Here is a 17,641-nt window from a genome sequence, read left to right on the forward strand (position 1 = left end):
CCTGAATTAACGAGGTGTGACTGGTCTTGGTCACTCCTCAGAAGCTGGAGGTGGGGTCCAGGAAGAGGCTGGCAGGAGTCCTAAAGCCCAGGCAGCCGTGTCTGCCTCCCTCCCCCACCCCCTTGATCTGCATTTGCTAATTATTTTTTCTTCTTTTACCGGCTTATGCTTCCAATCTGTTCAAAGAAAATAAAGCATTCTGCTCAGGCTGGGTGAGCCAGGGCGGCCCCAAAGTACAGAATGGACTCTGGGACTCTGCACCCTCTTCACAGAGCTCCAGCCAGAAATGCCAGAACCAGGCACCTCCTTTCATCTCCCGCCTTTAATTGGGTTACTCAGCATTCTTGCTATGACCACTTTATACTGGGGCAAATTCCTCCCCAGTTCTGTTGGCCTATTTTGGTAATACTGAGCAAAGGTTGTAGGCAGTGTTCTTTGTATTTTGGAAAGAGTTTCAGAAACTGGTGGTTAACCACTGGTAAATTGTAGGGCGAAAGTATAGCATTATTTAGTATTTCACTGATGATTTTTAGTGTGTGGGGCTGTCTGCATGCTTTCAGTAGAAAGCATTGCTGTGCTCTAGCTATGACTTTGAAAAATTGTGTAGAACACATTTTATTCATATTCTTCCCAAATCAAACTTTAAAAATTTCCCAGAGATAATCTGAGGGTTAGCTGGTACAGGACGAAAGTAAAATACGGCCCAATATATTACATCCTATTGCAGTAATGCCAGTATTTTTCTAGAACACATCAAGGAAGCTATATAATTGAATCTGAACCCTGTTTGGCAGTACTGAGTCTGTACCAAACGGTTTTCTTCCTCACTGCCCTCCGTATCTTTAAAATTGTATCTCTTCGGATCAACCAGTGCCTTGACTAGAGTCTTCATCCTAAATCGAATTTCAAATATATATTCAATGCCTGCTATGTTTTAGACATTATACTCGGACTTTAAAACTCTTGTTTTAAAGAAAGACAAAGAGGCTGTGTGGTGGGTGCTAAAATACGGGGGTGGAGAATTTGGCAGATTGGGATTGTTGCCTCTTATAAACTAACAGGTTAGCCTGTTTGAAGGACATACTGTCGAAAGACACAAGACTCCTGGGTCAGAGACAAAGGACTTTATTATTCATTGTCAGGGTTTCCTGTTGGTGTATGTTGGATTCCCCATGTCCCCTGTTATGGGCAGAATTGTGTTTCTCCATAATTCATATGTGGAGGCACTAAGCTCTGTGACCTCAGAATGTGTATTTGGAGATCGAGCCTGTAAAGAGATGATTAAGTGAGAGCAGGCTGTTAGGATGGGCCTCCAACCAATCTAACTGCTATCCTTATTAGAAGAGGAAATTAGTAAACACAGAGAGACACCAGGAATGGTTGGACACAGAATAAAGACCCAGGGAGGGTGTGGGGAAATGGTAGTCCTCTGCAGTCCAAGAGAGGCCTCAGGAGAAACCAAACCTGTCAACATCTTGATCTGGGACATCTACCTTCCAGAACTGTGCGAGAATAAATTCTGTTGTTTAAGCCCCCCAGTTTGTGGTATTTTGTAATGGTGGCCCCAGCAGACATAAATAGCCCACAAGTCTGGTGGGGACAATGCGAAAGTCCATCACAGACGTGTGAAGTGTGTTGCATTATAAGAGAAATGCACCAGATTCAGGGGATTACTGATTCCACAGCAAGGGGAATCAATCCTGCTCTTGGCCAGAGGGGAGATGTGATCTCATCCTTCAAGGTTGCTGGCTACAAATATAGGCCTAGGAAATGGCCTGTGTGGGGCACCTGGCTGGCTCACGAAGTGGAGCGTGGGACTCTTGATCTCAGGTTTGTAAACTCAAGCCCCATGTTGTATAGAGATTACTTAATAAAACCTTCGATTAAAGGGGGATGCACCTGGGTGGCTCAGTGGGTTAAATCCTCTGCCTTCGGCTCAGGTCATGATTCCAGGGTCCTAGGATCAAGCCCCACATCAGGCTGTCTGCTCAGCAGGGAGACTGCTTCCCTCCATTTCTCTCTGCCTGCCTCTCTGCCTATTTGTGATCTAGCTGTCAAATAAATAGATAAAATCTTTAAAAACTTTTTTTTTAAGAAGGGAAAGAAATGGCATGTGTAAACCATGGTCAAGGACTTACATTCTTGGCATGCCCAGCAAAAGTGTTCAAGACCCATGGCTGACTGTTTCTCCCTTAAATATAAGTATGCTTCTCTCTCCCCCCAGGTTGAACATACCATTTATCCCAACTGGGCTCATGTAGCAACGGACATAGCAGCCTCGTATATTTCCTTCTAGATGTACACATGCGTAGGCAGGTTTGTGTTTTTACTCAGTAGTACCTCATGCAAATTCTCCTAAGTCAACTTACATATTTCTACTTTATGATTTTTAGTGGTCGCATAATATCACATACGTGGGTGTTCCGTCATATATCCAGTCCTTTTTTTTTTTTTTTTAAGATTTTATTTGTTTATCAGATAGAGATCACAGTAGGCAGAGAGGCAGGCGGAGAGAGAGGGGAAAGCAGGCTCCCCGCCGAGCAGATAGTCCGATGCAGGACTCAATCCCAGGACCCCAAGATCATGACCTGAGCCGAAGGCAGAGGCTTTAACCCACTGAGCCACCCAGGCGCCCCTATCCAGGCCTTTCCTATAAAGTGTTCACTTTCAGTTTTGGCACCATTGTAGCAATAAAAATTCTTACCCTAAGTCTGTATTTCTGCTGGTGTGATTTCTGGGGAAAATGAATACGTGATTCCGTGTATTGGTTCTCTCCTGAATTGCTGCCTTCCTGGTCATTACAGAGACCGTGTCTCCCATGACAAGTCCAACTCCCTGGCATCATTTGAGAAATTGCTGCTGGAATTTCAACTTAATATCTATTTTGTCAGCCCTGTTAATGCATTTGTGAGCAAACTGGACATGCTTTAATAAGTCCTTTTTTTTTTTTTTTTTTTTTTTAACCTAAGTCCCCTAGAGAGGCTTTTAGTCTACAACTCAAAATCCTGGCTCATGCAATGTATTTTCCATTTTAATACAATACTGTACATATTCAAGATGACAACACTCTCCTGTCCTTGGTAGGGACACAACCTTTTTCTAGATTGGTACAGATCTGTAAATTAATATTGCATGTCTTAATGTTTCAACTGGAAAGAATGGTTTATCTTTTACCAGTGCTACTGGGCAGTGGGTAACACTCCATGTAGCACTTTTCTTCCTCTCACAGAGAAATGCCAACCTTCTTTTCTCCTCTGTCATGCAACCAGATAGACTGATCTTCACGGGTCAGTCGATTGCTTTTGGGTACAAATGAAAGAAGAGAGGAGCAAGTCCCTGTGTTTTTTTGAAACTACATATAGCTGATCTCATTCAAGAACAACCAGAGAGATTTGTGTGAATGTTTTTGGTCCCCCTCTCTGCCACACCTTTTTAGAATTCTTCCTGAAACTTTCACACTTAAAAGTAATCATTTGAGGATGGGAATAAAAACCAGGTTAAACGTGCATCTATTTAAATCATTTATTTCAACATAGGCATTGTTTTAAATTTGCACCTTATCTTGTAACACTCCTCATATCTACAGAACAGGATTGAGAAAAGTACATAAAAGGATTATTTGACCACATTTTAACAAAAGTGCTTAAGGCTTACCTGTTTCAGAAACACAGGTGTGCCAGTCAGAAAGAGCCTCTAAGTGGTAATACATTCACAAACTTGCTGGGAAAGTAAAATATTTACAAACTCACTTTGTACATTTAAACGGGATATTCTAAAGCGTTATCACTACTGTTAACAATAAAATCTTACCAGTAAGGCCTCCTTAATCCTCTGGCATTCCACAGAGTATAGTGCTTTTATGCAGGTGGGAGTTTTTCAATTTTATTCCCATCTTCACCATAAGCTAAGTGGGTTTTCTACCACTATTTCTAGTACAGGCATACATTTACCTCCTACACAAAATGGTTTTTATTCACTTTTTGTCAGTTGAAACCTTGTCAGTAGCAGTTGGAAGTTTCATTAACAGCCATGTATTTATAAATGTAAGGGGGTAAATTATTCAGAAGGAGGTCTCTAAAAATTAAAATAATCTCATTAAGCCACCCCTGCTTTTTTATGTAGGCTCCACGCCCAGTGTGGAGCCCAATGCGGGGTTTAGAACTCTCGACCCTGAGATCATGACCTGAGCTGAGATCAAGTCAGTCACCTAACCGACTGAGCCACCCAGGCACCCACACCCTATTTTAAATAAACTGTACACTGTGAAATTGAAGTCCTTTATCTAAACAAGTTAATAATTTAAAGATACTTATTAGAAAGGATTCCCTCATGATTTACTCCATTTATGTGAATATTTATTTTAATAATGATTAGAACACAAGTGAGGGGTATAAAAATGACTATTATAAATTACTATAGCAGTACCAAAAATGAGTATTAAAAAGCAGCAATTCGTATGTTAAAAATACATAGAAATTTGCTGTACTTCTTTAACGAAGCATTTTATAAAAGTATAAAACTATAGAAGGTGCTGGTTTTTTTTTTTTTTTAAAGATTTACTTATACATTTGAGAGAGTGAGCGAGCAGGGGGAGGGGCTCAGGGAGAGAGAGAATCTCCCTGCTCAGTGCAGAGCTTGACGTGGGGCTCCATCTCACAACCCTGAGATCATGACCTGAGCTAAATTCGAGAGTTGGATGCTCAACTCACTGAGATACTCAGGTAGCCCTAGGAGGTGCTCTTTTTATGAATTTTCTGTTTCTTTGATTCTTGAGCCAGAGCAACAAGCAAACATTACAAACAGTGCAAATGAGCATCAGCAATCAATTACCTTTGAGTTCAAATATGAGACTCCAGTGCAGAGCAGAAGGGCCTCAGAGTAACTGCTTATCCTCACCTTAATTTAACTAACTTGTTACAGCCTAAACTCAGTGAAATATAAGCTAACTTCATTTCACCTCCTGTAACATACGTGTAAACTCAGAGTATTTACTGAAATAGAACTTGCAAGTGGACCATTTTTCAAAAATCGCAACACTTAACATTAAAATGTGAACTCTGAATGTCTTAAAATTAGAAGGGAAAACATAAGTCATGGTTTATAAAACTTGTACTTAAATAGTCAGATAAATAGAAGGGGAAGGGGAAAGGCAGAATTTACAAACATAAATAAGAAAGGAATAAAATGTTATTTCTTCTTTACGATTTAAGGGGAAATATTCAGCACAGTTGATTTAAAACTCTATTATCAGTCTCTTTGAGCTTGATATTGGTCAAAGCCTGGACTTTAAAACAATTTACAGATTTGAGGAATAGCTTTCATGTCAGTTACCAGATGTTTATTAGTTTTGGGTTTCATGGGAATGATGTAAAGCAGCCCTGGTATTTTGCTTCCAGGCAAGGCAATGGGTAGGAGGATAATAATAATATAGCTCTTTCTTGCATTTCTATCAGTTCCAGATCTCTATATGCTTCACCAACACTATCATTATCCTTAATTTATATGGATGATACAGACTAGGTGAGAAAAATGGAGAACAGAATTGGGTCAGGAAGCAACTATGAAGCAATCCGAAGGAAATCCACTCATGTGGGCCCTCACAGCACTAAAATCCTGGAGGGCAGGCTTTCTGGAGTTTGAGTTCCAACATCTGTTGGTGTTTATCCTATTAGGAGGGGAAGTTCCAGACGATCTCCTTGGCAGTTAAAGAGTTAGAAAACCAAGGTATCAGGGAGTATGAAGAAAGATAGAATGTATATATTAGATAGAATGTATCTAATGTAGTCTAGATACATTATTGAAGGAGTCATAGTAACAAGCACTTAGAGGCTCTGCCTTATAGTTTCTCAGGGGTTTGTTCTGCCTTTAATTTCCAGGGGGTCTGGTAAATGGTCCTGCAAAGAAGCCAGTGAATCCCCGTGTTTCTGACCTGACCCAGCAGCATTGTAGGGGCTTGATATTTGCTTGATATTTGTGACTAAAACGTGCACATGAAATCAAGCGTCCTATCCTGCAAATAAAGAAAATCAGAAATGGGGAGTCCTAGAGAACTGGGGAAAACCAGCTGGGGGGGAAGAGCTACAGGGAGGATGGCAGTCCCATGGAGGATGTCCACTTACCTGCATCCACAGGCATGCTCCCTTCCTGAGCAGGAATGCTGTGGCCAAGCCGCCTCTGCACCATCGTGCTGCCGGCCTGAGTCCTTGACAGATTAAAATTCAGCCCTTAACAAATCAGCCGGTCCCTACAAATGTCTTCAAAGGTATTCCTTGGAGTACTAATATTTTGGGCTTAATAGGGATTCAGCTCCTCACTTATAACCTCAATAAATACATCAAACATCTGTCTTCCGGGCTTCACTATGGATCTAATAGGATGCCTTTGTGAAAATGCCCTTATTTTTGTGTAAAAGGAATAAAAAAAGCCAACAACCCTAAACCTCCTAAATGCCAGGTCAAACAGGATGATACCATTGACTCCATGGCCATCATCAAGACATTTATTTAATGTCTTAGATATAGGGTATGGAATGGAAGGGGAAATATAGAGTTTTCTAACTACTAACTTACTGAAGTTACTAGTTTTGTATGTGCCTCAGGTATTAGGGCTGTGTATCAAATGAAAGGTATAAAAAAATTAGGGAGAAAGTAAAGCAGAAAGCCAAAACTGGACAGTAGGAAGAAAGGCCAAGAACATATACAGAGGGAGAAAACAGCAGAGAAGGCCCCCAAATAAAAATTCATTTCCTCTAGAATTTAGAAAGCATATATATATCTATAGATATCTATAGATATATATAGTGTAGAGAAGAGAGGTTAGAGAATTCAGGTTGTTTCAGAGCAGGTGCTGCTCAGACCAGATCTTTTTTATACTGTCCTTCTCAAGGGCATACACATTTACACTTCATTTCCATACAAGCTTTTGGTGGAAAGGTTAGGCATTTTATTGAAGAAGGCTCACAGTTCTGACTCTTTGTCATTTTCATCCAGATAATATTCATCATCTGTGGTTGTGTCTGTGTCACAATCTGAGTCCAGTGGATTCTCTTCATAGATATTAAGTGGTGCGCTTGGAGATAAGGCATCTTCTGGCATTTGGCCCAGAGGAGAATTTGAGCCAGATGGCTCTGTTGGATTAGGAGCACTAATCACGTCATCTTTCAGGAAGCCAGGGTTCTTGAGAAAGCTTGGCTTCCATAATCTTCCTTGTGTGAGTGACCTCTTTACGTTCTCCAAGAAGGCCAACTGCTGTTCTTTCCCAAAAATTCCATAGTCAATGGGTCTGGATATAGACGCGGCAGACCGGGGACCCATTTTTGTCCTGCCACTGCACAAAGCTGGATTTTCATTTGCATCACAGGAGGAAAGCTCAGAAAAGGATCTGAATCTTCGACTGTACCCACCGTTGCTAGAGAAATCATTCCCTAGGGTCAGCTGACTCAGGGCATTGACAAGAGACGTGCTCTCAGACAAATGGCGCTCCCTGACTTTTGGAGGATGACTTTTGCGTACCAGATTACCGTGCACACTGATGCTTTTTAAACTGTTTGAGTGACGGCGGAGTGGTTCAGGTTCCCCCTCCAGAGATGAAGCACTTTGTTGCTGCCCATAAGTGGACAACGGGATGCTCCCTCTGGATTTCTCTTCAGGCTCCAATGGAAAAGGAGGGTTCAGTCCTTTCTGATGGTCAGAGAAGTCTGCTTCCCCGAGGCTGGGGAACGTCAGTTGGGTCAAGGCCGCTGACTCTCTTTCCAAGGTCTGAGCTGCTGCTATGTCTTTAGACTTCTCATACTTGGATGATGAGTCTGAGACATTTTTAGACTCACTCTGACATAGTTGTGACATGCCGTTAGACTTCTGATTGCTTAAATGTGTAGAAGCTTCTCTGTGGGATATTACAGTCACCTTGAGAGAGTTCTCGGATTTCTCAACACCTATCACATCGCTACTCAACCTGAGTTCATCTCTGGATTCTACGGGCTTTGGAGCAGGCTCGGGGGACAAAGCGTCGCACTCTGGTGTGCCAAGAGACCGGCTGTCCAAACCACAGCTGTTCCCACTTTGGGGGAAGATAGTAGCTACATGTCTTCTGGGGCTTAAATCTTTAGCTGAGAATTTTCTGCTGGCTTTGGACATGGCTGCCCATCTGTGTTTAACTAAAGATCTATTCTTCCCTTTTTCTGGGTCATCCAAGCTGGTTTTATTTTTATTGCTTCCTTCAGGAAGCGAAGATTGATCCCATGCCAACTTCCGTATTTCGTCTTCAGCTTTGCCATTCTCTGTCATACTTACCTCCTGACTCCTTTGAGGTTGGTCTCTGGGTTCAGACTGCAAACTGTCTACATCTGCTTCACCTGGACAGGTCCCTTCGTCAAGGTGTAGATTTTGCAAAATTGGAGTAAGAGCAAAGACCTGGCTTTCCGAGTCAGAAAGTCCTTTATTAGTCTCATTTTGGACATGTGTTCCAGTTTCCCCTCTTACTTGTCTGGGCTGCGATCCACAGGCGCATCCAGCTGTGGCTTCGCCTGTGGTATCTTTCTGAGGGCGTTCCGCAGTTCCAGGAGCTGTAATCACCACAGCCTTACCTGTACACTCCTCAGAACTTCTTCCGGTTGGGGAATTTTCAACAGTCTCTTCTGAGCGGGCTGGAAGATGAGAAGGGCCACAGTTAACCAACTTAATGGGCTGCTGACAGTCTTCCGAGTTCTCTTCTGTAACTTTTTTTCCCTGAAGCATTGATGAAGGGCGCAGGGTTTCACTTGGCCATTTCTTCGCTCCCTCCTTTCTGCTCTTTGAATCACCAGCAGGTGTCTTAGTGAAGTTATCTGGGGAAATCTCTCTAGTTTTCGATGGTCCTTTATGAAGAGAAACATCTGTCTCCGTAGAAGCCATTTCCTGTAATGTGAGCTCTGAGGGTCCAAGGTGTGGTACAGCAGTAATATCTTCAGTGGTGTGAGAGAGAAAATGGCTCTTCTCCTGGGCAGAGCTGACCAGCCTCTTTTGACCTTCAGATGAAGGTGTTCCTGATTGCTCTTGTGGAGAATCATTTAGTTTGTCCTTTTCAAAAGCATTAGGAAATGCTTCAGTCTCCACTTTCATTGATTCTGGATGGGAATCAATTTGCTGTGTATACTTTTCAAGAAAGTTGCAGAATTTCTTGCTGTATTTCCTTGGCAGAGTGTAATATATAGAAACCACCTCGAGACATTTTACATTATCTTCATCACCAGAAACAGAAAACATACTAGTGGTCTTAAATTTGTGTAATGCTTTCCCACTTTCTTTTCTTGACATGTCTGAAGAAAAAGGTAAAGGGTCTTCATTTGAAAAGAGACCTGTCTTGTAGGAAGCAATTTTACCATCCTTTTCAGTATGTTCTTGAAAGTCTTTCTTTTGAGGGTGTCTTTTGGGTAAAGAACAATCGCTAACAGGCAAGTTTCTTTCTGGAGGGCTAGTGATGGTCTCCCAAGGTTTTAGTGTTAGAGCACAAGCACCTGTGTTTGAGGCCAAGGATTTTTCTCTTTCATCTCTCCCATTAGAGGCATCTTGTGCCCCCGAAGGACAAGACACAGCCCTCTTGATGAGGAATGGAAGTGGTCCTTTTCTAACAGAAGCTGATCTAATGGTTTTCATATGTGTCATCCTCTTTGTGGCTTCAGACGCTCCTGAGACCGAGTCTGACACGGCTTTGGAACATTTGCTTTCTGACTCCGAAGAGCTGGAACTGAATTTGTTTGATGTGTACTTCCCTACCGGGCCTTCCACCTTATTCTTGACTTGGAATGGAAGTGGGTCATTCCTAAAGGAAGAACGCTTTATCTTACTTTCCAGCTTCCTGTTATTGATGAGGAAACTGGCTGATTTTCTTGGCGAGATACAGTAAGTTGTGTGACCCTCAGGACGCTTGGAACTGCCTTGATTCATTTCCCTGTGGTTACTTTTATCACTTGATGCCGATCTGCTTTCCGTGTTGCTTAACTTTTCAAAACAGGATATGCATCGTCTTATTTTTCCTTTTCCTTTTCCCTCCCTGCAAGGAGAGCAGGAATGACATTTGACAGCGTCAACTACCTCATCACGTACGAGCACGAAATTATCATGACTCCTTTGGTCTTCTGAGGAGCTTGGGGCAAACTGATCATTTTGGGGTTCACTATCATTGTCTTTTTGTTCTCCTTCTCCCAGAGATGGATCTTTGCCTGAAGGACTTCTCCTGGAGAACGCCGTTGTAGAAGGAATCACCAGAGCCTGGAGGAAAGAATCATTCGATGGTGACATATCAGGTAGGATAGCTAAGGACAGATCTAAAGAGTCACCTGGGATCTTGTGGCCAGCCGCTGACTGGCTACGGTTCATAGAATGAGTTGTGCTGCGTTGTTCTTTCTCGGCATCTAAAACAGCAGGCTCTTCTGGAAACTGCGCATTTTGATTATCAGCAGGTTCAGAGCTCCAGGGGTGATTTCTAATAATGCCTGCACTATCTTCACCACTTACTCTTACTTCCTGGTGACATCCTGGATCTGGGCCGGGAAATGATATTCTGCTTTCCTGAATGAAAGGAGGGGTAGTTGCTGAGCCAACTTTTCTATTCCCGGGATGATAATTACTATCTTTTTTTAGTTCGTTGGATTTCCCTCTGTGTGATAGATGAATTTTGGATATATCTCTCTGTTTGGAACTTACTGTGGTAGATGCATTCCAAGCAAATCTTCTGCTCTGGGCTGAGTCCTGAAAGAGGGGATCTCGAAAATCGGGGGAAGGGTTAGAGATTACAGTCTGTGCATCAGGTTGGGGCCTTTCACTTGTCATGTTTGTCTGGTCCATCTTGTTCAGTTGTTTATATTCTCCCAAAATAGAGTCATTCAAATCTTTCTCATGGCTCACTTCTGTGGCCAAGATATTGGGTGGGTTTTCAGTAAGAGGTGGAGAATCAACTGAATTCCTTTTGGTCACGGTGACTTCTGTATAGGTTTTTCCTGGAAGAGAGGCAGGCCTAATTTTCTGTGTGGTGACGGCGGGCTTCTGAAAGATAGGACTCTGAGGATTCCCTCTGTCATCAGGAATCTGGGGGAATGAACTTTTGAACGTAGATGCTAGAGTCTGAGTGATGCCAGATGAATAAGATTCTTTGTTTATGTGTACATCCGTAGGAAGACTGCCATCTTGACACACTGATTTACCAGATGGGATGTGATAGCCTGGACCAGTCATAGCACAAACATTTGGTGTGTTGAAATGAGTCGACTGTCTCCCATTACCTCGTGACATCTCCATGCTCTCCAGCGTGGGTGTTGGAGAACCAAACTGCCAGGGGTGTGGCTCTTCTTGTCCTCCGAAAATATCTGTTCTGTAACTAGAAGAAAACGATCCCCAGTGTTGAGAAGGAACACCATGGCCACAAGCAGCCAACACACTATTTGCTTCCATGGGAATCATTTCAAAGTCTCTGTGGGAAGAAGGGAAGAGATGCCTGCTTTGATGAAACTCAGACCAGGAAGAATGTTCCTCCTGTGGGTCCCAAAAAGAACTCTGTCTAAATCTTTGTTCCCCGTTTCGTCCAAAGGTGTTGCTAGAGAAAGATCGAGCAAATGGGTTTTCCTGAGGGTAGAATGGCATATTCTCTGAGTTCTCAAATGGGTCAGGACTCATTGCATTATCCATGGGGGCATTAAAATGAACACCTTGGTAAACACTCTGTGAACGGTAGAATCCGTATCTCATCTTCTCCTGAAAACACCTGGGATACGCATACGGGTCGGCAGTGTCGATTTCCATGGGCGAGGGGGCCCTCGGAAACTCTTCCTGGCTCTGCCTATCTCCAGAAGAATCCGCTCTATTCCATATGATGGAGGACAAAGGAGTCCTCTTTGGGCTCTGCTGGTGCCTGGGTGGTAGAAACCCACTCTTGTTCTGAGTGATGGTTGGAAAATGTAAGCTTCTTGCTGTGAAATATCTTGTAGCTGGTGAAGCTGATCGTTGCCTGCTGTCGAAACACAGAGAAGTACTACCAAAAGTATTCTTCCGCACAGAATCTTCTTTTAGGAGCCTGGGCTCCCTCGTTCTGTACATATCATAAATTGTTTTTGTTCTTGGAGAAAAGGTTTTAAAACCTTCCCTAGGGGCTCCTGGCCTCAGGATGTCATAGATAGACATATTAGAAGTTTCGTTATAGTGGTTTTTGTGCCATCCAGTGATATTACCGTGTGTGTTCCTTCTAGAGTAGAAATGACTGAACTGTGTTCTTGATCCATAGTTGAGAGACGTTGTGGTAGTCACGGAGCTTGGACACTGTTCCTGAGCCAGTGTGGTATCCAAATCATCCAAAACTGAAAGGAGAATATGAGTCAGCTTTTTTGTACAACATTTACAATCTAATAATAATTTGAGTTGTTGGGGCCCCTCAACAAGAAATAAAATAATTTAAAATTTTATTTTTGTTTTTTTAAGTAGGCTCCATGCTGAGTGTGGAGCCCAACATGGGGCTTGAACCCATGACCCTGAGAGCAACACCTGAGCCCAAATCAAGATGCCTAACTGACTGAGACACCCGGGTGCCCCTCTAATTTTATTTTTATATAAATGTGGTGACATATGTTTTGATTATGTTTTTAAGATATTCTGAATTTTACAAGGTTGTGGAGGAAGTTTCGTTTTCATTCTTTTTCAAAATTAACTTTCGATAATGCCTTAAGGACATAAAGCTACATTTTTTTCCCCCAACAACAAAATTTTAAGTGTGTATTTGGCTTTCTTTTTTTTGTTCATCTTTTGTGTCACCAGGTAGTTAAAATATTCCCCACCATGTTTACCTCAGAGGGTTCCAATAAAAATGAGAATCTGTAAATAACATGTGATTTCTCAATTTATTGTTAAAAAAAAAACCAGCATTACTACCAAAAGCTTAAGCATGTAATTTATAAACATACTTACTTGGATGGATTTGAGCAATACAGAAAATTTAAAGTTCTATACAATATTGCTAACTGATATGCTAACGCTAGATTGTTTTCCTGGAAAAATAAAGACCCCACTATCACCCCTATAATATCACACTTTCTATGTGTCAGCCCTGGTTCTAAACAATTTATTAATGCATTCAATCCTCACAGAACCTTATAAGACTGACACTATCACTGTTCTTGTTTTATAAATGAGGAAACTAGGCATGAACAGATTAGGTTGTCAAGGTTGTCAAGGTGACAGGCCGTCTATCTGCTGTGTCCACATAATATAACACCTGGGCCATAAAAGCTCGCTTTTCATTTTTTAAATGAACCATAAAGGTGATTTCACTGCAAGCTCATGATGTTACAAGGATTTGGACTTGTTGTTGTTAGGCACGGTTGACTTTTCTCTCAGTGGCAAGGTTGGAGGGTGGTGTCCAAGTCAGAGCTCAGTGACCTCCTTCTAATACGGAGGACCTGGGGTAGCCCAAAATCAGAAACCAAGCTGACTAGGACCCCAGCCTCTGAGACCACAGACAAGTCACAGGATATATTCAGTCTGTTGCTATTTCTTTGAATTGTGTTTACTTACTCATATATGACCTCTTTTCCTCAAGAAAAACTTGTCAGATTTTTAAGTAGAACAATTATCTTTTAAGGTTTCAAGATTCCAAGGACCCATTTTGTCGTGGATACAGTTTTATCATATTCATGTTATAATAAATACAAACAAGTAGATTATGTATTTATTGAAGAAATGTTCATTCATGACAGTCAAATATGGTATGAGAAATAAGTTATGGGATTATTTAAATTGCTGAAGAAACCACAACTTTCCTTCTGAGTTACATAAAATGGTGCACTCTCAGGGGCGCCTGGGTGGCTCAGTTGGTTAAGCATCTGCCTTAGGCTCGGGTTTTGATCCCAGGGTCCTGGGATCGAGTCCCACATCCAGCTCCTTGCTCAGCCAGAAGCCTGTTTCTCCCTCTCCTGCTGTTACCCCTGCTTGTGCTTTTTCTCTCTGACAAATAAATACATAAAATCTAAAAAAAAAAAAAAAGGTAACATGCTAAAGTTTAAAAAGAAATGGTGCACTCTCTCCTTGGTTCCTTAAAATGATTTGTCATTTAAAAATTTCATCTTAACCCTTCAATGACAGGGAAAGGGAGGCATATCAGTATTTGTGAATGTGGGTGGGATATATTTCTAGATATATCAACTGTGTTCAGGCAGGTGTCAAAGAGATTTCTGATGTCTGTTCCAGATTTTCCCAACCCTACAGTACTTGTAAGCTGGTGCTATTTAAGTCTGCACAGCCACCGGAAGAACAAATCTTGAAAATCTGTACCTAAGGAAGTCTATAGGGAATCATCCCGAAGAAAAAAAATTATTTATCTCCCGTCTCTGAAATAATTCTACTTATCCACACACACAAAAATCAAACAGTGCCAAAATGTAAGCCAAGGTATAAAGAAAACACAATTATGTCAAAATTATATCATGAGTAAAAAATCTGTCCTTGAAACAAATTATAATAAAGTCTCTTTGATTGCTGTTCTTCCTTTCAAGCTAGTTGTAGTTTTTTCCCCCCTTAAATAAAGTCTTTTGCTACCTACAAAAGCAATGTATTTGGGGAAGTATAACAAAAAGATAAAAACTCCTGGATTCCTCCCCAGATGTAACCACTTTTAACATCCCCATAGGAGGATTTTAAATTATTCAAAAAGCCTGTTATATTCATTACTCTTGAGGTTAAAAAAAATAATAATCTGTTCTGTGTTTCCTTTTTATTTTCAGAGAAGCCAAATCTTTTTTTTTTCCATGTCATAAACAGTAGCTCTCCTATATTAGCAAACCTTTGTTGTGTAACAGATTTTCCTCTGGGCTATGTTTCTCTGAAGCAAGTTCTCTGCCAGGAACCATGTAACTGAAAGGTCAGCCCCCTCTCCCCAAGATGGGTGTCTCTCCCTGACCAACCCCCTCTCCCAACACAGCATCCAGTGGTGGTCATTAACTCTGCAAATGGAATTTAGTTCCTCAGCGTGAAGCTGGTGAATAACTTCAGAACTGACTGTTCCAATGGCCAGGTTTTATTTTGATACAGAATAACCTAAGGAAAGGGGAGCTATGCTTTATAATAATAATAAGATCCACTTGTATGCGGCTCATTTCGAACTTTCTGTTTTTATTGCTATCTGTTGTACAAGGTTAATTGTTTAACAACAATTAGGTTTAGTCACATGTATTTAGGTACTGATTGGGAACAATAAAAGTCCATTAGGAACAGTAAACTTTATATACGTATTTCTTAGAAATGCATTTCCTTTTTACCTGAGGTTAACTATTAAACGTTTTTTATCATTCCACAGATTTATCAGCCTGGGTCTGAGCATATTTGTTTAGATTATATTTAAATAGAAGATTCTGGAATATTTGTGTTAGTAGCATGTAACAGCCTCCTCTTCAGATAAGGGAAGCAAAAGGTTTTCAAAAATACATGGTTTGCTATGTCTGGAGCGTTTTAACACAACACCACAATCATTATTTGCTTTAGTTCCGGGCGTCAGTTTCACACATAGACTTACCTTGGAAAAACTCATTTTCTAGCAGGGATGCATCCCACCGGGGCACGCCACTTCCCTCCCTCATGCTTGTGGGCCTGGGGACAAATGCACTCTCAACTGGCGGATTTTCCAGAGGTGAGCTGTGTATTTTTGCCTGCTAATTTTGAGACAGAAAAATACAATATTATTTCTGGACCTTCTCTAGCTAGAATACTCACATGTCCCCACAAAAAGCTCCCAAACCTAAAATTCTTAGTCTAAGGAAAGCAAATCAATTTTTCTAACACTTACCTCTCAACTTAGAATGTTTCATTATTTCTGTCATTTGTAAGTGATCATGAACTTCTCTACACTTACACTAATGGTTTTTACTCTGAGTCTTCAAGCAGTGTATTGAGTTTCTTTCTGCCAGGTACTCCTACAGACACAGCACGACACAATCTTAGGGAGTTTCCCAGAACACAGGAAAGAAACCGACCTCTCTTGAATTGGGAGTGTTGTCTCCATGGCCCCAAAGGCTGGAATTTTGGATTTCTTAACACTGTTCCTGCTCTATCAAGAGCTGGGGAGCTGAAGCTTGCACCGGACCTTAAGATTTGTGAACTTGATGCTTTAGTTGGAAAACAAAAACTATTTCTAGCCACAGAGTTCATTCAGAAGGGTAGACCCTCCCAGACAGACATAAGCAGCTGATACAGTTCTGGATCAAAGGTGCTAAAAAGTATGACCTTATAAATTTTTGTTGCTGTTGTGAAGCACTATTGCTAGCAAGACAGAGCTTAGGGGAATGAGGCAGCGTTAATGTTGTCCTGTCTTAACAGCCACCGTTGATCTTGATTTCTCCAAATCTATCCCTGCCCTACTCTCAAGCGTTAGTTTGTCCCCATGACCTTGGGGGATCCTGCACTCCCAGGCCTTCACTTTCTATTGCCGAAACTCCATTTGCATTTTCTCTGTCACACCGGTTCTGGGCTCTGCGGCTCTGCTCTAACTCGTTCTGCTCCTGTCCCTGAACAATGCTACCAGCCACTTCCCATTCAGTCTCTGCTGTCCACTCCCTCATCTACCCAGCGCTTGCCGCTTGGCTCCCACGGCCCCTCCAAGTTTTCTCCTTCCCTTTGATGTTTAAAATGTTACCTTTCATCTCCCCTTGAACGCTTAAGACCAAATCTCTAATGTTTCCCAAGCTCCAACTTTTTTACTTCTCCATCTCAGGTCTGTCCAGTTCTAAATCTCAGGTTCTCCTGATTTCTATACTCCTTACAATCTAGGATTTTCACTCCGGCCTGTTTTCATTCTCAAGATCTAGGTCACTTATTTCTCGTAGGGGCCCTGCCCACGTTTCACTGACTTAGCGGTTTTTAATTCTATAGGCAAGGAATGGAAGAGAAGACATGCCGACATTTATGAATAAGAGAGAAACAATCCTGCGATCACTTTTGTGGGTCATTGGATGTAATTAAACACATTAATATGAGAACCAGAAGTCAACAAATACAGAGGCAACGTAACTACAGTGAGATACCAACTGGATAAAACCAACTGTAATAAAACTGGAAACACGGGGTGCCTGGGTGGCCCAGCTGTTGAGCGTCTGCCTTCAGCTCAGGTCATGGTCCCAGTGTCCTAGGATCAAGCCCTGCATCGGGCTTCCTGCTTCTCCCTCTCCCTCTCTTGCTGTCTCTCTTTGTCAAATAAATTTAAAAACAAAAAAACAAAAAAAAAAAACCTGGAAACGAATCATTCATGCAGACTAGATGCATCTGATTAAGAGAAGAGCATTGTCACTCAACCATTTTGACACCCAAATGAACTTCCGCTTTCCTCTGTACAGACCAGACCACATCCTTTTTGGCTTTCTGGGTCATATGCTTTTATAATGAAAATTTACACTTAAATGAAAAACACTTGGACGGAGGGCTCAGGTGAAGAGATGAACGTCTCAAAAGCCGGGAAGGGTTCTTGCCCCCTAGAGACCCTGTCTTTGGTCCCTCTTGAGGCTTCTGCTAAAAGACCAATGCTACTCGTCCAACATGTTAAGGACACTTCTCATACACAGAGGTACAGATTATATGACGAAGAGAAAATATGGAGAGTTTATTTACACTCAGCTTTAATGTGCAAGGACATACTG

The 17,641-nt window shown here is 41.7% G+C and overlaps 1 protein-coding gene across 7 annotated transcripts in view; it reads right to left on the reverse strand.

Annotated features, from left to right (window-relative positions):
• Positions 1 to 3,508: 3,508 nt before the first annotated feature.
• The window catches only part of EXPH5 (exophilin 5), a 68,803-nt gene continuing 54,670 nt past the window's right edge, over positions 3,509 to 17,641 (reverse strand). For 5 of the 7 annotated variants that reach the window (XM_059179728.1, XM_059179740.1, XM_059179736.1 and 2 more), the window contains 2 exons: positions 15,529 to 15,664; positions 3,509 to 12,325 (listed from right to left, as the gene is read on the reverse strand). In XM_059179728.1, the coding sequence (XP_059035711.1) occupies positions 6,957 to 12,325; positions 15,529 to 15,664 (5,505 nt within the window). In that variant the 3' untranslated portion in view covers positions 3,509 to 6,956. The remainder of the gene's footprint in view (positions 12,326 to 15,528; positions 15,665 to 17,641) is intronic. The other 2 variants (XM_059179729.1, XM_059179749.1) reach the window with 1 other exon arrangement.

This window comes from Mustela lutreola, chromosome 1 (genome assembly GCF_030435805.1).
Source record: "Mustela lutreola isolate mMusLut2 chromosome 1, mMusLut2.pri, whole genome shotgun sequence".
Classification (NCBI taxonomy): domain Eukaryota; kingdom Metazoa; phylum Chordata; class Mammalia; order Carnivora; family Mustelidae; genus Mustela; species Mustela lutreola.